The following is a 16,642-nucleotide window of genomic DNA, read 5'->3' on the forward strand; positions in this document are numbered from 1 at the left end:
GACACCAACAACTGAATAACAATTATACCAAATGTGGAGGAGGGAGGGAGGGAGAGGTAAGGAGACATCTGCTGCTGAGCTATTTGATCATCTCAAATATATTCCAGTGCACCGTGGTTAAAGGTGCCCAAGGAGAGGTGAAGACCCGCATGTGTGTTGGGTTTAAGTATTGTTCTGGGAGCAAGGTCCGCACCAAGCCCAACCCTGTGTGATCAGAGGATCCTTCCCTTGTCCCATTCGAGGGCACATTCTGAAATGGACTTGATATACTCTTGACCCAGTTCCCAAACACAATCCCGCAGCCTAAAAGCTGACCTTTATTTTCACTTTAGTTGTAGTCTTCCTAAAAGAACCATCAAGATTGGTCAGTTTTAGAAATACGAAGGCTAATTTTGGATCCTGGGACTCCGAGCACAAATCCTCGCTCAATGGGAGTGCGATTGAGAGCATCGACAGTCCAGGTCAATACTTGATTCATGCTGATACCATAGGAATGGCATGTGTGAAATGTAATCTCCTTGGGCAGTGGGCAGGGGGGGAGCATCGGGCTAGCGCAGTGGAGCAAGAGGCATCATTAATGTTTATTTCTCTCCCTCTTGACGGAGTCAGCTGATTGACTTAATTGGCCTTTGTCTCATTTGTCTTCTCAAATCAACATAAAAACTGAATAAATATGTCGCTGTAAGATGCATCTCGAATCGCTTTTTGGAGTGTATAATAGCTAGCTTCTCTGCAAGTCAAGTCTTTACTCTGTATGTTTGTTCCCAGTAGACACCCTACCATGTACACAATAATTTAACTGCTGGTTTCCCACCCCCAGTCATCAGATGGGACAGGCAGTAAATTAGACACTGCTATTCCCCATCAGGGACCTGAGTTCAATGCAGACCATCCTGATATAGCAATAGCCTCTTCTATCTGCTGGCTAGAAGTGATTTAAATGAAATGAGTTGAGAAGTCTTAGCCAAGCTCCTAGTGGGCTTGGGCCCGTCCACCTGCTTATTCGTCACATACAGGTAATGTCAGTTAGACTCGGGGTGGGGTTAGATCTCCCTGGTGCAGTGGCGATTACTCTTCTGAGGCTGGGACTGAGGCATAGGTACATAGGAGCAGGAGTAGGCCATTCAGCCCATCGAGTCTGCTGTGCCATTCAATAAGACCATGGCTGATCGTCCACTTCAATGCCTTTTCCCCACACTATCCCCATATCCCTTTATGTCATTGGTATTTAGAAATCTGTCAATCTTTGTTTTAAACATATTCAATGACTGAGCTTCCACAGCCCTCGGGTAGAGACTTCCAAAGATTCACAACCCTCTGAGTAAAGAAATTCCTCCTCATCTCTGTCCTAAGTGGCTTCCCTCTTATTTTGAAATTATGTCCCCTGGTTCTAGACTCCCCAAGCAGAGGAAACATCTTAGCTGCATCTACCCTGTCTATCCTTTTACGTACTTTGATTCAATGAGATCATCTGTCATTCTTCATTGGGGTAGGCGGAGGGAGTCACCACTCTGCTCCCTCCAGAGGTGAGTATCCTGCCAGATGTCAACTCAGTATTCCGAGATTGGAACTCTGGCTTCTGCCCACTAGGGCTGTCTGGAGTGGGGCTCGAACCCAGCACACTCAGAGGTGGGAGCGCTATCACTGAGTCCTCCTTCAACTTGACAAGTGCAAATTTTTTTAAAAATCAACCATAAATATATATGAATTGTTCCCAATTGCAGGAAGGAAAGCAGTGGCGATGGAGGAAAGGACATGGAACTGCCAGATGTTTGTGAAGATGAGGCAATTTCTTGAGTGTCCTAACTATGTGCATGCTGTATTCGGTCTGTCGCACCCTGGTATTTGGCCTGTCTTTGCTCGACTCAAGAAAAATCACTTCCACATGCAAGTGTCATTTCCACTCGGCTGTCATGAACCAAAGCTTCTGAGAAGAGAGAGAAACTCTGACCACCCAGCAAACGTCGACACAAAGAGAGTCGAGAAGTGAATCGATTCCTGCTTTAGAAATTGTCTTGCCAGGCAAAACAATGGTGAATGGGGTTTGCAAATAGAATGTGTCATTGTAGAAGATCAACGTGGTCATCATCAAACTAATCCATCACCCATCCGTCATGTGAGCTAATGTGGGACTTCAGAAGGCTGCTGGGCTCCGTCCACAAATGACCATGTTTAGTGCATCCGTATTGAAATATTCACTTCAATGGGACTAATGGCTACTTTCGCTGCAATGAAGAGTAACATCGCAAACTGGTGAAGGGAGACTGTGCAATCAAAAGATGCATTTCCGTAGTTTATTTATCAACAATTTACCGTAAGCTGAGCGTCATAAACCTTGTGATTCTATGTTCGAGAAATGCAGATATTTCCCTTCATTCCCTGCAGAGTAATGCACTATTGGCAGGGCATTGCTGTGGGTGTATTGTGTATCCCAGAGCTGTGCTACTTAATATTCCAAAGATTACTGTCTCTGAAATCAGTCTTTTATTAATAATGTATAATATTAATGATTCGTCAAGCAGGCATTATGGTAACGGGTAACTAGGATATAAGTAAGTTTCCATTTTTAATTATTTGCATGGTTCAGTGATAGATCCACACTGTTCACCACTCTCCAACTTATAGCACTCACAGCTACAGAACTGCAGAGATAAACACTTCTGGTCCTGAAAATCTGCAGGGTTGTGAATCCAACTGTGACTCCAGAATTGTGTCATGGCACCATTGACCCAGTAAGAGCGCATGGGATCATGGGGAGAAACCTGCAGCAGTATGGGGCCCTACCTACAGTCAATCCACCTGGAAATACCAGCTTCCATGTTCAGACTGGGGAGTGGAAGGTACCCTGAGCAGCTTTCCCTAGCAGGAGGCAGATACAATTCAACTCTTTCGGCAAACCCATTTCCAAACACCAGCGTGCCAAGTCCCTCCACCCCTGTTTTCTGACTCAGGGGCCTTCCGAGGGGCAGCGATGGAGGGGGTCAGAGACTTGGACCACCGGACACTGCCGTATCTCACCAGTGTCCGAGTGTTCGGAGGCATACCAGGTCTTCGACCACCTCGTGGGACCACTTGGGTCTAGACTGTCGCCTTGGACCCCCCCAAAGAATTCAGAGATAAAGAAGAAAATGTTGACCCCCCCCTTACGATAGAACCATAGAAAAATTACGACACAGAAAGAAGCCATTCAGCCCATCATGTCTGCGCCAGCTGAAAAAACAAGTCGCCCAATCTAATCCCACCTCCCAGCACCTGGTCCATAGCCTTGTAGGTTACAGCACTTCAGGTGCATGTCCAGATACCTTTTAAATGAGTTGAGGGTTTCTGCCTCCACCATCATTCCTGGCAATGAATTCCAGACACCCACCACCCTCTGGGTGAAAAAGGTTTTCCTCATGTCTCCTCTAATCCTTCCACCAATCACCTTAAATCTGTGCCTCCTGGTAATTGACTTCTCTGCTAGGGGAAACAAGTCCGTCCTGTCTATTAGGCACCTAATAATTTTGTACATCTCAATTAAGTCACCCTCAGCCTCCTCTGTTCTAAGGAAAACAATCCTTGCCGATCCAATCTTTCCTCATAACTGCAATTTGCAAGCCCCGGCAACATTCTTGTAAATCTCCTCTCCACTCTCTCCAGAGCAATTACGTCCTTCCAGCAATGTGGTGACCAGAACTGTACACAATACTCCAGCTGTGGCCTAACCAGTGTTTTATACAGTTCCAGCATCACATCCCTGCTTTTGTATTCTATGTATAGAGTTGTGGGGGAGGGGGTGCCCTCACAAGATATGTAAATGAATCACCTTGTGTGACCTGGTGAACTCCAATAGGGTCAGCTTCAGAGGCCACCAGTGAGCAGATCCTGGCATGTACATCAGGATGTGACACCCCTCCCCCAAAGATTTTTCAGTTCTGTAACACACAAAGTAATGTTTGCTTGCATACCGGCACAGTCTACAGTCACACAGATTATCATCAAACAGCATACAGTCACACAGCATATAGTCACACAGCATACAGTCACACAGTTTACAGTCACATAGTATATGGTCACACAGCATTGATTCACATAGTTTGCAGTCTATATAGCATAGAAACACACAGTTTACAATCACACTGCATGCAGTCTCACAGTTTACAGTCTATACAGCATACAGCCACACAGTTTACAGTCACACAGCATTGATTCACATAGTTTGCAGTCTACACAGCATACAGTCACACAGTTTACAGTTGCATAGCAGTCACATAGCATACAGTCACACAGCATTCAGCCACACATTTTACAACCACACAGTACACAGTCACACAGCATTCAGTCAAACAACATTCAGTCACAAAGTATACAGTCATATAGTTTACATCACACAGCTTTCAGTCACACAGCAGAGCCTCACAGTTTGCAGTTACAGCATGCAGTCACAGTTTACGGTCACACAGCAGTCAGAAAGTTTACAGTCGCAGAGTTTACAGTCACACAGCATTTAGGCAGACAGTATGTGGTCACACAACATTCAGTCACACAGTTTACAATCTACACAGAATACAGTCACACATCATAGAGCCATATGGAATCACAGATGAGTTTTCTGAAGGTGATTGCAGTATTGTTAGATACTAACCAGAGGAAACCTGTACGATTCTATTAACCATTTCACTTACACATGAAAGAGGTCCTCTGCTACTCCTGGACCCACAAAGGAAAGGAAGGACAGCACATAGGCACAGGAGGAGGCCATTCAGCCCCTCGAGACTGTTCCACTTAAATCATGACTGTTAGTCAACTCCATTTACCTGCCTTTGTTCCATATCCCTTGATATCTATACCCCAAAAAAATCAATCGTGAAAGCCTCGATTGACCTGCAGAATACGTAGTCTTTTGGGGAGAGAGAATTCCTGATGTTCACGCCACTTTGTGTGAAAAATGCTTTCTGATTTCCCCCCCGTGAATGACCCAGCTCTAATTTTAACATTATATCCCCTTGCTTTAAATCCCCCAACAAGACCAATGTATCTTTCCTCAGGTCTGGTGCCCAAAACTAAGCACAATGCTGCAGAGCGGGTCTGACCAAGGGTCTGAACACTGAATTTTGTATTCCAGCCCTCTTGAGAAAAACATTCCATCAGCCTTCTTGATTACTTTTAGAGATCTGAGCACACGGACACCCAAATCTGTTTGGTCCTCCACAGTTCCCAGCTTCTCGCCATTTGGAAGATATTCCAATTTCTTGCGTGTTCAAAGTGGATGATCTCACATTTCTCCATCTGCCATAGTTTTACCCATTCACTTAGTCTAAGTATGTCCCTTTGTATCTTCCATCCCCCATCAACACAACTTAATGTCATCTTCAAACTTAAAGATAAAACTTTCCATTCCTTCATCCATGTAATTTATTGGTCTGTACTGATCAGTGATAAGGGAAAAATGATAAATGGTTATAATTAATAACCAGAGGTCTATTTAACATCCATCAGGTTCCACCAGTTGATCCGTCGCTGATTTTGAATGCATTGTTGTGTGATTTAAACAAAGCCATTTATTGAGGCCACATAGTTATTCAATGTGGTCAGATTCTCACTCAGAATACCTGACACAAAAGGCAAGCTGCATCTAAAGCTCATGCTTGGCTTCCCCAGTCGGCGATGATTAATGTTTTACCAATGTGGATGTTAAAAAAGTGCTGGCTCCCACTAAAATAAATTGTCTCTCGGGGACCGCCGTATAACTAATGTCACAGAGCAATCAGCTGAAATGTCAGCTCTCCAGCATCCGTGGAATCATTGATGTTTTATCAATTTCTAAAACTATTTATTGCGTTTTTGCCCTGCAGATGAAGCTTTCCCTAGAAAATCATTCCCCTGGACTATCCCTCCCCTTTAATTAAAGCGAGGGCTGGTATCCCTCCCCTTTAATTAACGCACTTACACCATGGCTGTTACTGCATGAATGGAATATAATTGCCATCGCCATGAGTTACCTGAATGACACGCAGTTCTGTCTCATAGGTACATGATTATTTTATGACTCCAGCTGCATAGCTCATGGGCAAGAGTCTCAAGTGTCTGTTAATGCTGGTTAAAACCACAAGTGAGAGTCATAAGCTGCAATTTTGAACGTGCTTTCTTTGTGACCAGATGGCAGAGTAGGGAGGGGTTGGGGGAAAGCAGTGGCCAGAACACATGGGATTAAGACGTTAGCCACTGCTCCACATATGGGCCCACTGAGAGGTAGAAATGTACCTGGTAATCTGCAGGCTATCTACTCACCATTGGTCACTGTCAGCTGATTCAATCCTTTATAGAGATGCACAGTAGATTTAACCAATTTGCTGTCCAAACATGGAATCTGAGTAAATATCCAATAACACAGTGAGAAGTTTGTTATGATATAACACAATTAATCCACCAGGTACAGTGTGGATTTCCATCACCTGCCTATCTGTACAGTGGAGTCCTAGAGTAACGCAAATGCTATTACATGAATGGCCCACATCTGAATTGTACAGGCTGAAAACAGAGCAGGTAAACCAAGGTTTAATTGATTTACATCCTCTTGAAATGCAACATTAAATGCTGATAGTCGCAGTTAAGACCATTCGGTATCTGTGGCTGGTGAGGTAAGAGGACTGAATCAAATGCTTACTCTCCTCCTTATGATCAGCGGGGTTGAATTGCTGAGAAGGGTTTCCCATGGCACTTTACTTTGAAGTACTCAGAACATCAACATATCATTCATTGATTGTGCTGCTGCACTGCTAATCTATACTGCATCGACCTAAAATGTTAATGTCAGTGCTTGCTGTGTCTAATGGATGTTACAATGAATGTACACTGTAGTAAGTATATCTTACGCATGATACAACTGTACTTAGTCTGGGGAGAGATGCAAATGCTACATTGTAAATATGTATTAATATAAAGAGGATATTTTTCGCATGCTTTTATAATCTAGAAATAAGGTAAAATGGCATCAGTAAGTTACTCATAATGAGCAAATATGAACTAAACTGATTGGTTAACTGCATGATCAGCAAGATTTTGTAAATTTCCGATCCAATAAACCGTGTTATATGACAGACTCTGCTTAAGAAATATTTGTACTTGTATAATGAGAAACAAAGATTTAATTACAAACAGAATTCAATCTTCATAAACCTTCCTGTGATAAGAAGACTAATGCTCTCAATTTGAGGAGGCTGCAATATGATGAGCCTGTTGTCTTTTGTCAGTTTCTGTTCCCAAGGCTGTCACTCTCTCACACTGCCCTGTAGGAAAACATGTTTACAAATCAGAGAATTAGAGGTTCGTGCAGCACCGAAAGGGGCCATTCAGCCTGTTGTTTCTGTGCCGACTCTTTGAAAGTGCTGTCCAATTTAGTTGCACACCCCAGTCTTTTCCCCAATAACCTCGAAAATTAGTTCAATTGCCCTGTGAAAGCTCCCATGGAATCTGATTCCACCAACCTTTCAGGTAGTGTGTTCCAGATCTTCCCATCCCTTTCTGTGACAACATTTCTCCTCCTTTTGCTCCAGTTTTTTTGCCAATTATTTTGAATCTCTGAACTCTGGTTACTGACCCACTTGTCAATGGAAACAATTTCTCTCTATTTCCTCTAATGCAACACTGCAAATTTTGAATACATCTGTTAGGCCTCCATTTCACCTTCTCTGCTCTAAGGAGAACAATCCCAGCATCTCCAATCTGTCCACATAAAAAAAAGACTTGCATTTATATAGAACTTTCACAAACTCAGGACATTCTACCATTTTGTGCACAGTGAGCTCCCACAAACAGCAATGTGATCATGACCAGTGTTATGATCCTGTAGTTTTTTTTTTCTGGGAAGAAGGCAGTGTGCCTTTAAGGTTAGAAAAAGAGCCATACTGCTTTAAACATAGACACACAGAAAAATAGGAGCAGGAGTAGGTCATTCGGCCCTTCGAGCCTGCACCGCCATTCAATACGATCATTTGATTTGGCCTCAATTGCTTTCCGTGGTAGAGAATTCCACATGTCCACCACTCTCTGGGTGAAGAAATCCCTCCTTCCCAAAGCCTGTCCACCAGCAGTGATATGGTCAAATGGCCAAATCTGCCCCTGCACAGGTGCAGGTGGAGTAGTGCTTAGATCCCTGCTCTCACTGCTGAGCTGCTTTTAGGCAGCGAGACCTGGATTTTGGAGTCCGTGAGGTCCCCACTAAAGACTACTCCATCTGCACCTGTACAGGGGCAAATTTGGCCATTGAGACTCAAGCTGCATGTGGGGTACTGACTTGTTGGGGGTGGGGGGGGTGGCGAATGGTGAGAAGTGGAAGCGCTTTGAGCCCACTTCCATGTCCCCTCTTGCCATCATCCCTCTCGTGGTCCAGCTGCATATCACTGCTACCAGTCTGCTGGAGAACACTTTGGTGCAGATCAAGGCCGCACTGTAAGGTCAATGTTAAAGTACCTGGCATTCTATTTAAGCTGGCAGCTATGTTAGCAATAACAGTGTGCATGGCCATGGTCAAGGTGTGCATAGACTCATTTGATTGCAGCTTTTGATGTTCCACAGAGCTGCCCCCATCCAGGCAAGCAGAGAGTATTCCATCACACTCCTGACTTGTACCTTGTAGATGATGGACAGGCTTTGGGGAGTCAGGAGGTGCATTACTCACCACAGAATTCCCAGCCTCTGAGCTGCTCTTGTAGCCACAGTTGTTATGAAAGTGTTTCTATTTTTTGTTAAATATATTTTTTGAGGAATTCATAATCAAACTGAAGAAATGTTGGACCAGTTTTTTCCCCAGAGGGTCATCAAGAGGACTTGTTTGACAACAACAGTTACTGGTTGTCACATGACTCAAGTTAAAAATAGAACAGCAACCCTGGTAACTGGAGAAGATGTGTGCAGAGAAGTGACAGGTCTGAAAGTGGACTTTCTGTTGCTGGTTGCACTTTTGAATTGTTTGGAGTTGGAGAAGAGAACTTCCACAGAGAAGAAGAGAAGAAATAAAAAGGAAGAGAACTTCCAAGGAGAGAAGAGAATTCTCAATGAATCATCGCAAGTCCTGTGACATCAACTCACTTGTGCTTGTGGCAGGCTCTTCCATTTACTCTACAATCGTAGTCAATGTGCTTGGAAGCCTTGTCAGTGTGTCACACATTATCTACTGCAGCTTAATGATTCTCCTTTTCATCAACTGTCCAGCTAAGCAGAGCTTGGAGAGGGCTTCATCCTCCAATGCAGACACTCCACAGCTATCCCCACCACCATTGTCTGCTTTTGCTCATGCTCACTTGTGAAATGTGAGTCACTGGGTCAAAACCCGACAAACTGCCTTGCTCATCCCACCGCAGTATGAGTTTCTGAGCTGGTGCATGGTCTGGATTTGGATGAGTGCAGTGACAGTGCTCCCTCAAAAAGAATCAGCTCCTCTGAGGAATCATTACCCACGGGGTTCCTGGACTCTTGCTGCACGTATGAAGACTCTGGTGAAGATGAAAAATATGAATAACTATTGGCAAGGTAAGAATGTTGTAATTTATCGGGATGAAGAGGATCATATTTCACTCAGTCACCATGACTGAGTGTCGTGTGACATGCGGGTTGCTGATATTTAATTGTGTCACTGGGTAGCTGGGAGGTCGCCCTCTCCCTATCTCTGAAGACCAGGGATGTTGAAACGCCACTGATCTCCAACACTTCCTCCAATGTATTTGTGAGCTGGCAACTCTTTGGAGGCCGAATGGCCTACTTCTACTCCAATTTGTTATGTTCTTATGGCTACATCCGTTTCTCTCCCTTTCCCTGGAAGGATGGGTGTTCTTGCAAGGTAAGTGGATGTAAGGAGTGTTGTGATGGAGTAGGTTTGAGAAGGCAGAATGAGGGGTGTTGGGGTGATGCACACAACGGGATGTAGGTAAATTCTGTACTCACCTTTCCTGACCTGGTTAGGCCATTAAAGCACTTCCTGCATTGAATCCAGGAGTTTGGCACAATGCTCCTGCTACTGACCTCCTGGGCCACCTCCAACCACACATTCTCAGTGTCAGCAGCAGGTTTCTTCCTCCTGTTAATGGAGAGTAGACCCTCTGTCTGACACAGTCCCAGCTGCACAACAAGGGAAGCATTATTAAAGTGAGACACAGCCTTTGAGTGTCCTCAATCCAGTCTCATGCCTTGTCTGCTCTTGCTTCCAGTGAAAATTCCTCCAAAATCCATCTTCCAGCTGACCCTATAAATACTGGACTTGAAATTGTGTCATGCGGCCCCTATCAGTTACTGTCACACATTCTCCACCAAACCCAGAAGTTCAATTTCCAGGTTTCCCATGCAATATTGGACTACTGTCCACCTCCCCCTGCTCACCACCCACCCCCTCACTCCACCCTCAATGACCCCCACTCCCTTTGAGTTAATAGCAAGGCTGGGATTTCAGGTCAGTGCAATTGTCTACTGACAGCAAGCTGTAGGACTCCTGTAGGACTGCACAGTGCAGCTGATTCTGCATCATGGAGCCAATTGTAATGATGTGTCAGGGCTGTCAGGATCTGCTGCTAATGGTGTTGGAACAGAGCTAGGTCGACAGCTCCCTGAGCTCAGCAATTCTGAAATGATATTCATCAGTTAAAGGCTTTACGCACATCGCATATTAACTGAGCAATTAAAGGTTTGATATTATCTGCAAACCTCTCTCAGGCCTTGAAAATGTATAAGATTTCCAGTTTCTGACAATGGCTTGTTAGACAGTCTCTATTTCACTTTCAAAGCCATAATAGAGTCAAGCAAACATGTTTCAATCTTATCTTTGCCCTGAGGCTTGACATCATTCATTTGAGGTGATTCATCAGACGGATAGGGAAAGCCAAGTGCACTTTAATATCCCATAGTTCTCTGTTTTCGCTTTCTTTCAGGCATTTAGAAGCAAGTTAAAAATCTTCTCCGGGAATTTGTCCTGATTAAGTCCATACACATTCGCGAGCAACGTAAAGGATTAGATTTTCCAATCGGTGGGAATCTCAAATTGGTGGCAAGATGGCAGGATTGAACCCGTCAGTCAATGGCCATTAACCTCGAAGGATCTTTGGGGAAGTGGCTCACCTGCACGTTGCTTTTAATTTGTTCTTGAGATGTAGGCAGTGTTGACAAGGCTGGCATCTATCGCCATCCCCAGTTACCCCTTGAGAAGTTGGCGGTGGAGCCTTTTTCTGTGAACCACTTCAGTCCTTGTGGTGATGATGCTGTCTCAATGCTGTTAGGTAGCGAGTTCCAGCATATCAACCCAGTGATGCTGAAGGGATGGTGTATATCCAATTTAGCGGGGTATGCAATGTTGGTGACAAACTGTTCACTGCAGTTGTGCCACTGTTGCATTGCCTACTTAGGGGGAGGGAAGGGAAATTGCTACAGCACCTTATGCTGAGATTGATAGATATTTGCTGGGTAAGGGCATCAAGGGACAGGGAGAAAAGGCGGATAAATGGCGTGAAGGAACAGATCAACTATGATCGAACTGAATGTTAAAACAGGCTCGAGGGGATGAAAGGTCTTCTCCTATTCTGATGTTCCTACCCGCCACATGGCAACATTGTTTTAAAAATAGTTTTCATTTTCATTTTAAATGTCCCACATTAACTACTGCAAGTGACAGTGACTGTGGTAAATTGTCCTTCCTCATCCTCCTTCCTCCCTTGTCTATCTCAGTCAGACTGTCACACCTGATTCCACTCCTGCCTACCCAATCATAGCCAAAGCATCTGCAGCAATGATTTCCCTTCCCACCCACGCCATGAACTCTGCTAATTGACTGACACAGCACCTAACTGCTTTAGATTCCCATCCCAGACTCAACTGGGAAGTGGACCTGTTCCACCTCTCCAACACCTCAAATTGTGGAGCTAAAAGATTAAAATTGGCCCCTGTTTGTGTGGAATATACAAGCCATCGTCAGTAAGGAAAAGAACTGCTATATAAAGAAATTGAGTAGAGCATAGTTTTAGCACAAGTTACCAGCTATTTATTAGTTTCTACTAACAAGGAGATGGAAACGTTAACAACAGTAATACAATCTCTGCTGTGCTGCTGCTCTTCACTTGTTTATCAGTGTGTAGTACTTATGTTATCAGTTAAAGCTCAGAACAAGATTTGAGCGACAAGCAAAATTAGTGGAGAATGGGATGGAACCAGGAATCAAAGCGATCGGATTAGAAAAGATTCTCAGTTTGTTATTCCAGATACAATCTGACATTTTCCCTTGAGATTGGGACAAGTGAAAACAATGTCTGATGTATGATATTAAAGGGAAAAACACAATACAGAAACCAAAAATATCCAGCATGAAAGCACACCATTCAGCATTGAAAACAGCTATTTTGTCAGCCGTGCTCAACACGTTAATTTTTTGTATTTATAGATATTTATTTATTTTTGTATTTATAGATAGGGCGGCACAGTGGCGCAGTGGTTAGCACCGCAGCCTCACAGCTCCAGCCACCCGGGTTCAATTCTGGGTACTGCCTGTGTGGAGTTTGCAAGTTCTCCCTGTGTCTGCGTGGGTTTCCTCCGGGTGCTCCGGTTTCCTCCCACATGCCAAAGACTTGCAGGTTGATAGGTAAATTGGCCATTAGCAATTGCCCCTAGTATAGGTAGGTGGGAGGGAAATATAGGGACAGGTGGGGATGTGGTAGGAATATGGAATTAGTGTAGGATTAGTATAGATGGGTGATTGATGATCGGCACAGACTCGGTGGGCTGAAGGGCCTGTTTCATTGCTGTATCTCTAAACTAAACTAAATTAAACCTCTATCTGAAATAAGAATTATTTTATCCAACACAGCCCTGAAAGTGGAAGGTAAGAGTTTGCATCTATGTAGCATCGTATCATACCTTCACAGTGTGTTCCACGGACAATAAATTATGAACAACTTGTGGTCACAGTTGTTAGGTGACCACTGCAGCCAACTTTTGCATAGCAAGCTCCCACAAACAGCAAATGAGGTAAATGACCAGTTAATCTGATTGGTAGTGTTGGGTGAGGAAGGAGTGTTGACCATAACACCAGGAAAAACTGCCTGTTCTTCTCTGAAAAACTGCAAGGGGAAGATTTTAACTGCCGGACACTCATTGCTCACCTGAAAAATAAGCAACTGTCAGAGGTCCTTGTGCATTCACCTAAAACAGATTTCAGACAGGCTTATAAGCCCCTGCCCAAAACAGTCAGGAGGCTGATTAAGTATGCAGTTTGGGGTCCCACGCCTGTTATCAGACTTTGATAGCAATTTTTGTGTGGAGAAATTGTCAGAGCAGTAATGGTGCATGTCTCATTTTCTCCAGGTACAGATAGGCATAACTAGAGATTCTACAGGGAAGCCTCTCCAAAGTGTTATCTTCTGGCCCTGCCTTTCAGCATCAACTCCCCACTGACACCTTATCACCAGCCAGCTATTTGCCACAGCCAGACAACTTCCCACTGCAAGAAACTGGTGAAAAGCAGCAGAGCACCTAGAATACTCCAAAGTACTCTCTCTCTTATAGCACTCCCTTTAGAATTGTACCATTTAGCTTGTTTAAAATAAATGGCACATGTAGGAATTAACCCCATACCCTTGGCATTATTAGCAACACGCTATAACCAACTGATCGAACTGGTCTTTCACAATGCTCCATGATCCCTGACCAGGAATACAAACCCGGCCGTGGTGCTGAGAACACCAAATCCTAACTACTGGGCCAGCAGGGAATCAGCCTTGTGAAAAAACTAAAAGTAACACAGACTTCCTGCCTGCTGCCTTGGGCTGTTGCCATGGACAACGCACCAATACTAGATTGTTTGGTTCCCAATCTCCCCGAACATCTCATCTAAACGACAGCATCTCCAAATCCCTCAGTGTTGTGCAGGAGTGTTAGTCATTACGTGCATAAGCCTCTAAAGTGGGGCTTGACCCCAGAACCCTCTGACTCAAGTGGGAGTTCTACCACTGAGCCTTGGCTGTTAAAGTACAGTATAAATTGTAAGGCCTCCAAAATTGCAATTTTAATTGCATTTCTGGTCACAATCTCTGAAAAAACCTGATTGAATCATTTATATTAAATCGAGTAACCTTACTGCGGTTTGACTAATGTTTCCATTGAGAAAGTTACAGATGTAATTAAGATAAAGTCCTAAATCCAATTCACTTTAACCAATTCTGTCTGGGTAACCTGGTTAAGAGGGATTGATGCACAGGCAGTGAAGAATGGTTCTCATTACATTGGTCGTGAGCAATATTTCAAGCTCATGGATACTAGAAACCTTAACGATCACTTGCTGTGAGGGATTTTAAAAGGCAACTTATTGAAAGTCAAATAACCATATTTCTCTTGTTCTTCCTCTCCTCTGATAAGGTAAGTTAGAAATGGAAAGATGAGCCACAGATTTTTTCCAGTTGTTGGAATGCAGACAAGACATTATTTATTTCCCATCCCTTGGTGCCCTGACAGCATTCAAAAACATAAATAAATAAAAACTTGCATTTATGTATCACCTTTTATGACTGCTGGATGTCCCAAAGCGCTTTACAGCCAGTGACGTTCTTTTGAAGTGTAGTCACCATGATAATATTGAAAACGCAGCTGTCTGTTTGTGCATGGAAAGATTCCACAAATGGCAATGTAACAATGACCAGATAATCTGTTCTTAGTGATGTTGGTTGGGTGTTAAATATTGACCAGGAGACTCTTCTTCAAAATAGTGTCAAAGAATCTTTTATGTTCACTTTGGGACGGCAGATGGAGCCACGGTTTAACATTTTATTCGAAAGGCGGCACCTCTGACAGTGCAGCACACCCTCAGTACCGCACTGGAATGTCAGTCCCTAGATTTTGTGTCCAAGTCTCTGGAGTGGGACATGAACTCAGAATGTAATGAGGGATGGCAGGCAGGAGTAGATTTCCTTTCCTGAAAGACATTAGTGAACGATTTGAGTAGCTTTCATGGTCATTTTCCTCCTACCCTTCCTCAACTAGATTTATTAAATTCAACTTGCCATGGTGGGATTTAAACTCACGAGGCAAGAAATTGGGCTTGATTTTGGGGCACTGCGAGTGCTGTTAGGATCCAAAGTGGTGTACGCAGCAATCATGCACTTCTGACATGAGCACATTGGATGTCATCTTGGTGAAGGCGTTAGTGCCCATACAGTTAGTGTCTGCCAGGAGTGTACAGAGAAGGGAAATCATGACACCAATTAGTGTGTAACACTGATTTGACACCAGTGGTGCCATTTTGGAGGTCAACGCTCCTGCCAACGCCCACTCTTAACCTCACACAGCTCAACACATGGGACTTTGCAGAACCGCCAGCACTTTGCCAGTGGCAAAGCGTCTCCCTGCCCTGTGGGGAGGCCACTAGCGCCAAGGGGGCAACCTCCCTGCGGCAGGCGGGGCGACCAATGGAGCCAGAAACCCCATCCCCCACAGAGGAGGGGGAGGCCAGAAGGAGCAAAGGCCATATCCATGGCCCCAATGATCCAACTGGAGGGATTTTCTCCTCTGATCCGAGAGGCCTGCCACCTTTCCCCTGCTAGGATGAGGAAAGGGAAGAGGGGGAAGATGAAGGTAGATAGCAACCTTGCCAGCCCTCTTCTGTGAGGAACTAATTTGAGTGCAATACCAGTAACCACAATACCAATTCCCCATTCACCAACAGTCCCACGCCATCCCTTTGTTACAGACCATTACAGCATCTGCTTGGCCACAATGCAAACATAAAAACCACCACAAAACAAACATTCCAAATCAAATTTATAAATTAAATCATGTCATGTTGAGTATAAATGTAAACCATCCACCCTTGTGCACTCCTGTCGTGCCTGCCTTCTGTGTTCCTTTGCTTTCCTTATGATTCTACAGGATGCTATCCCAGTGGCTGCTGGAGGGCTGCTGGCTTTCAGTGGAAGAGACTGCGGATGGCCTTGGAGAATGACTAGCTCTGGGGCTAGAACTCCCAGCTTCAGACTGCATCATCTTGACATTGGCAGAAGTATTCTGGGCTGGCTGGCTGACAGGTAATAGCAAGGACACTGGTGGAGTAGCAGGGGTGGGAGGACAAATGTTGTCTTCCAGAGAGAGGACAGCTAGCTTGTGCTTTATGAAGTCATTGCCACTCCCCCAGGGTGGTGCCTCAACAATCCAATAATCTGTTGGAGGACAAATTGCTGGACTGTTCAAACACACTTCAAACCCCTTTAAACACTGGAATCTGCAGCCATGATGGCAGCAGTCTGAGCCTGCATGAGAGTAGTCTGAGATTTTTTTTTCTTACATGGGATGTGAACATTGTTGGCAGGGCCAGTATTTATTGCCCATCCCTAATTTCCCTTGGGAAGATGGTGTGATCCACCTTCTTGAACTGCTGCAGTCCATGTGAGGTAGGTACACCCACAGTGCTGTTAGGGAGGGAGTTCCAGGATATTGACCCAGTGACAGTGAAGGAACGGCAATATCGTTCCATGCCAGAGTGGTGTGTGACTTGGAGGGGAATTTGCAGATGGTGGTGTTCCCATGTGCCTGCTGCCCTTGTTTTTCTAGGTGGTAGTGGTTGCGGGTTTGGAAGGTGCTGTCGAAGGAGCCTTGGTGCGTTGCTGCATTGCATCTTGTAGATGGTACACACTGCTGCCAC

At 44.5% G+C, this 16,642-nt stretch overlaps 1 protein-coding gene across 9 annotated transcripts in view; it reads left to right on the top strand.

Moving 5' to 3' along the window:
• Positions 1-7,070, top strand: part of camkk1a (calcium/calmodulin-dependent protein kinase kinase 1, alpha a) — a 362,000-nt gene extending 354,930 nt beyond the window's left edge. For all 9 annotated transcript variants that reach the window (XM_068010057.1, XM_068010055.1, XM_068010064.1 and 6 more), the window contains one exon: positions 1,725-7,070. In XM_068010057.1, the coding sequence (XP_067866158.1) occupies positions 1,725-1,797 (73 nt within the window). In that variant the 3' untranslated portion in view covers positions 1,798-7,070. The remainder of the gene's footprint in view (positions 1-1,724) is intronic.
• The last annotated feature ends 9,572 nt before the right edge of the window (positions 7,071-16,642 follow it).

The sequence above is a fragment of the Heterodontus francisci genome, chromosome 30, assembly GCF_036365525.1.
Source record: "Heterodontus francisci isolate sHetFra1 chromosome 30, sHetFra1.hap1, whole genome shotgun sequence".
NCBI lineage: Eukaryota > Metazoa > Chordata > Chondrichthyes > Heterodontiformes > Heterodontidae > Heterodontus > Heterodontus francisci.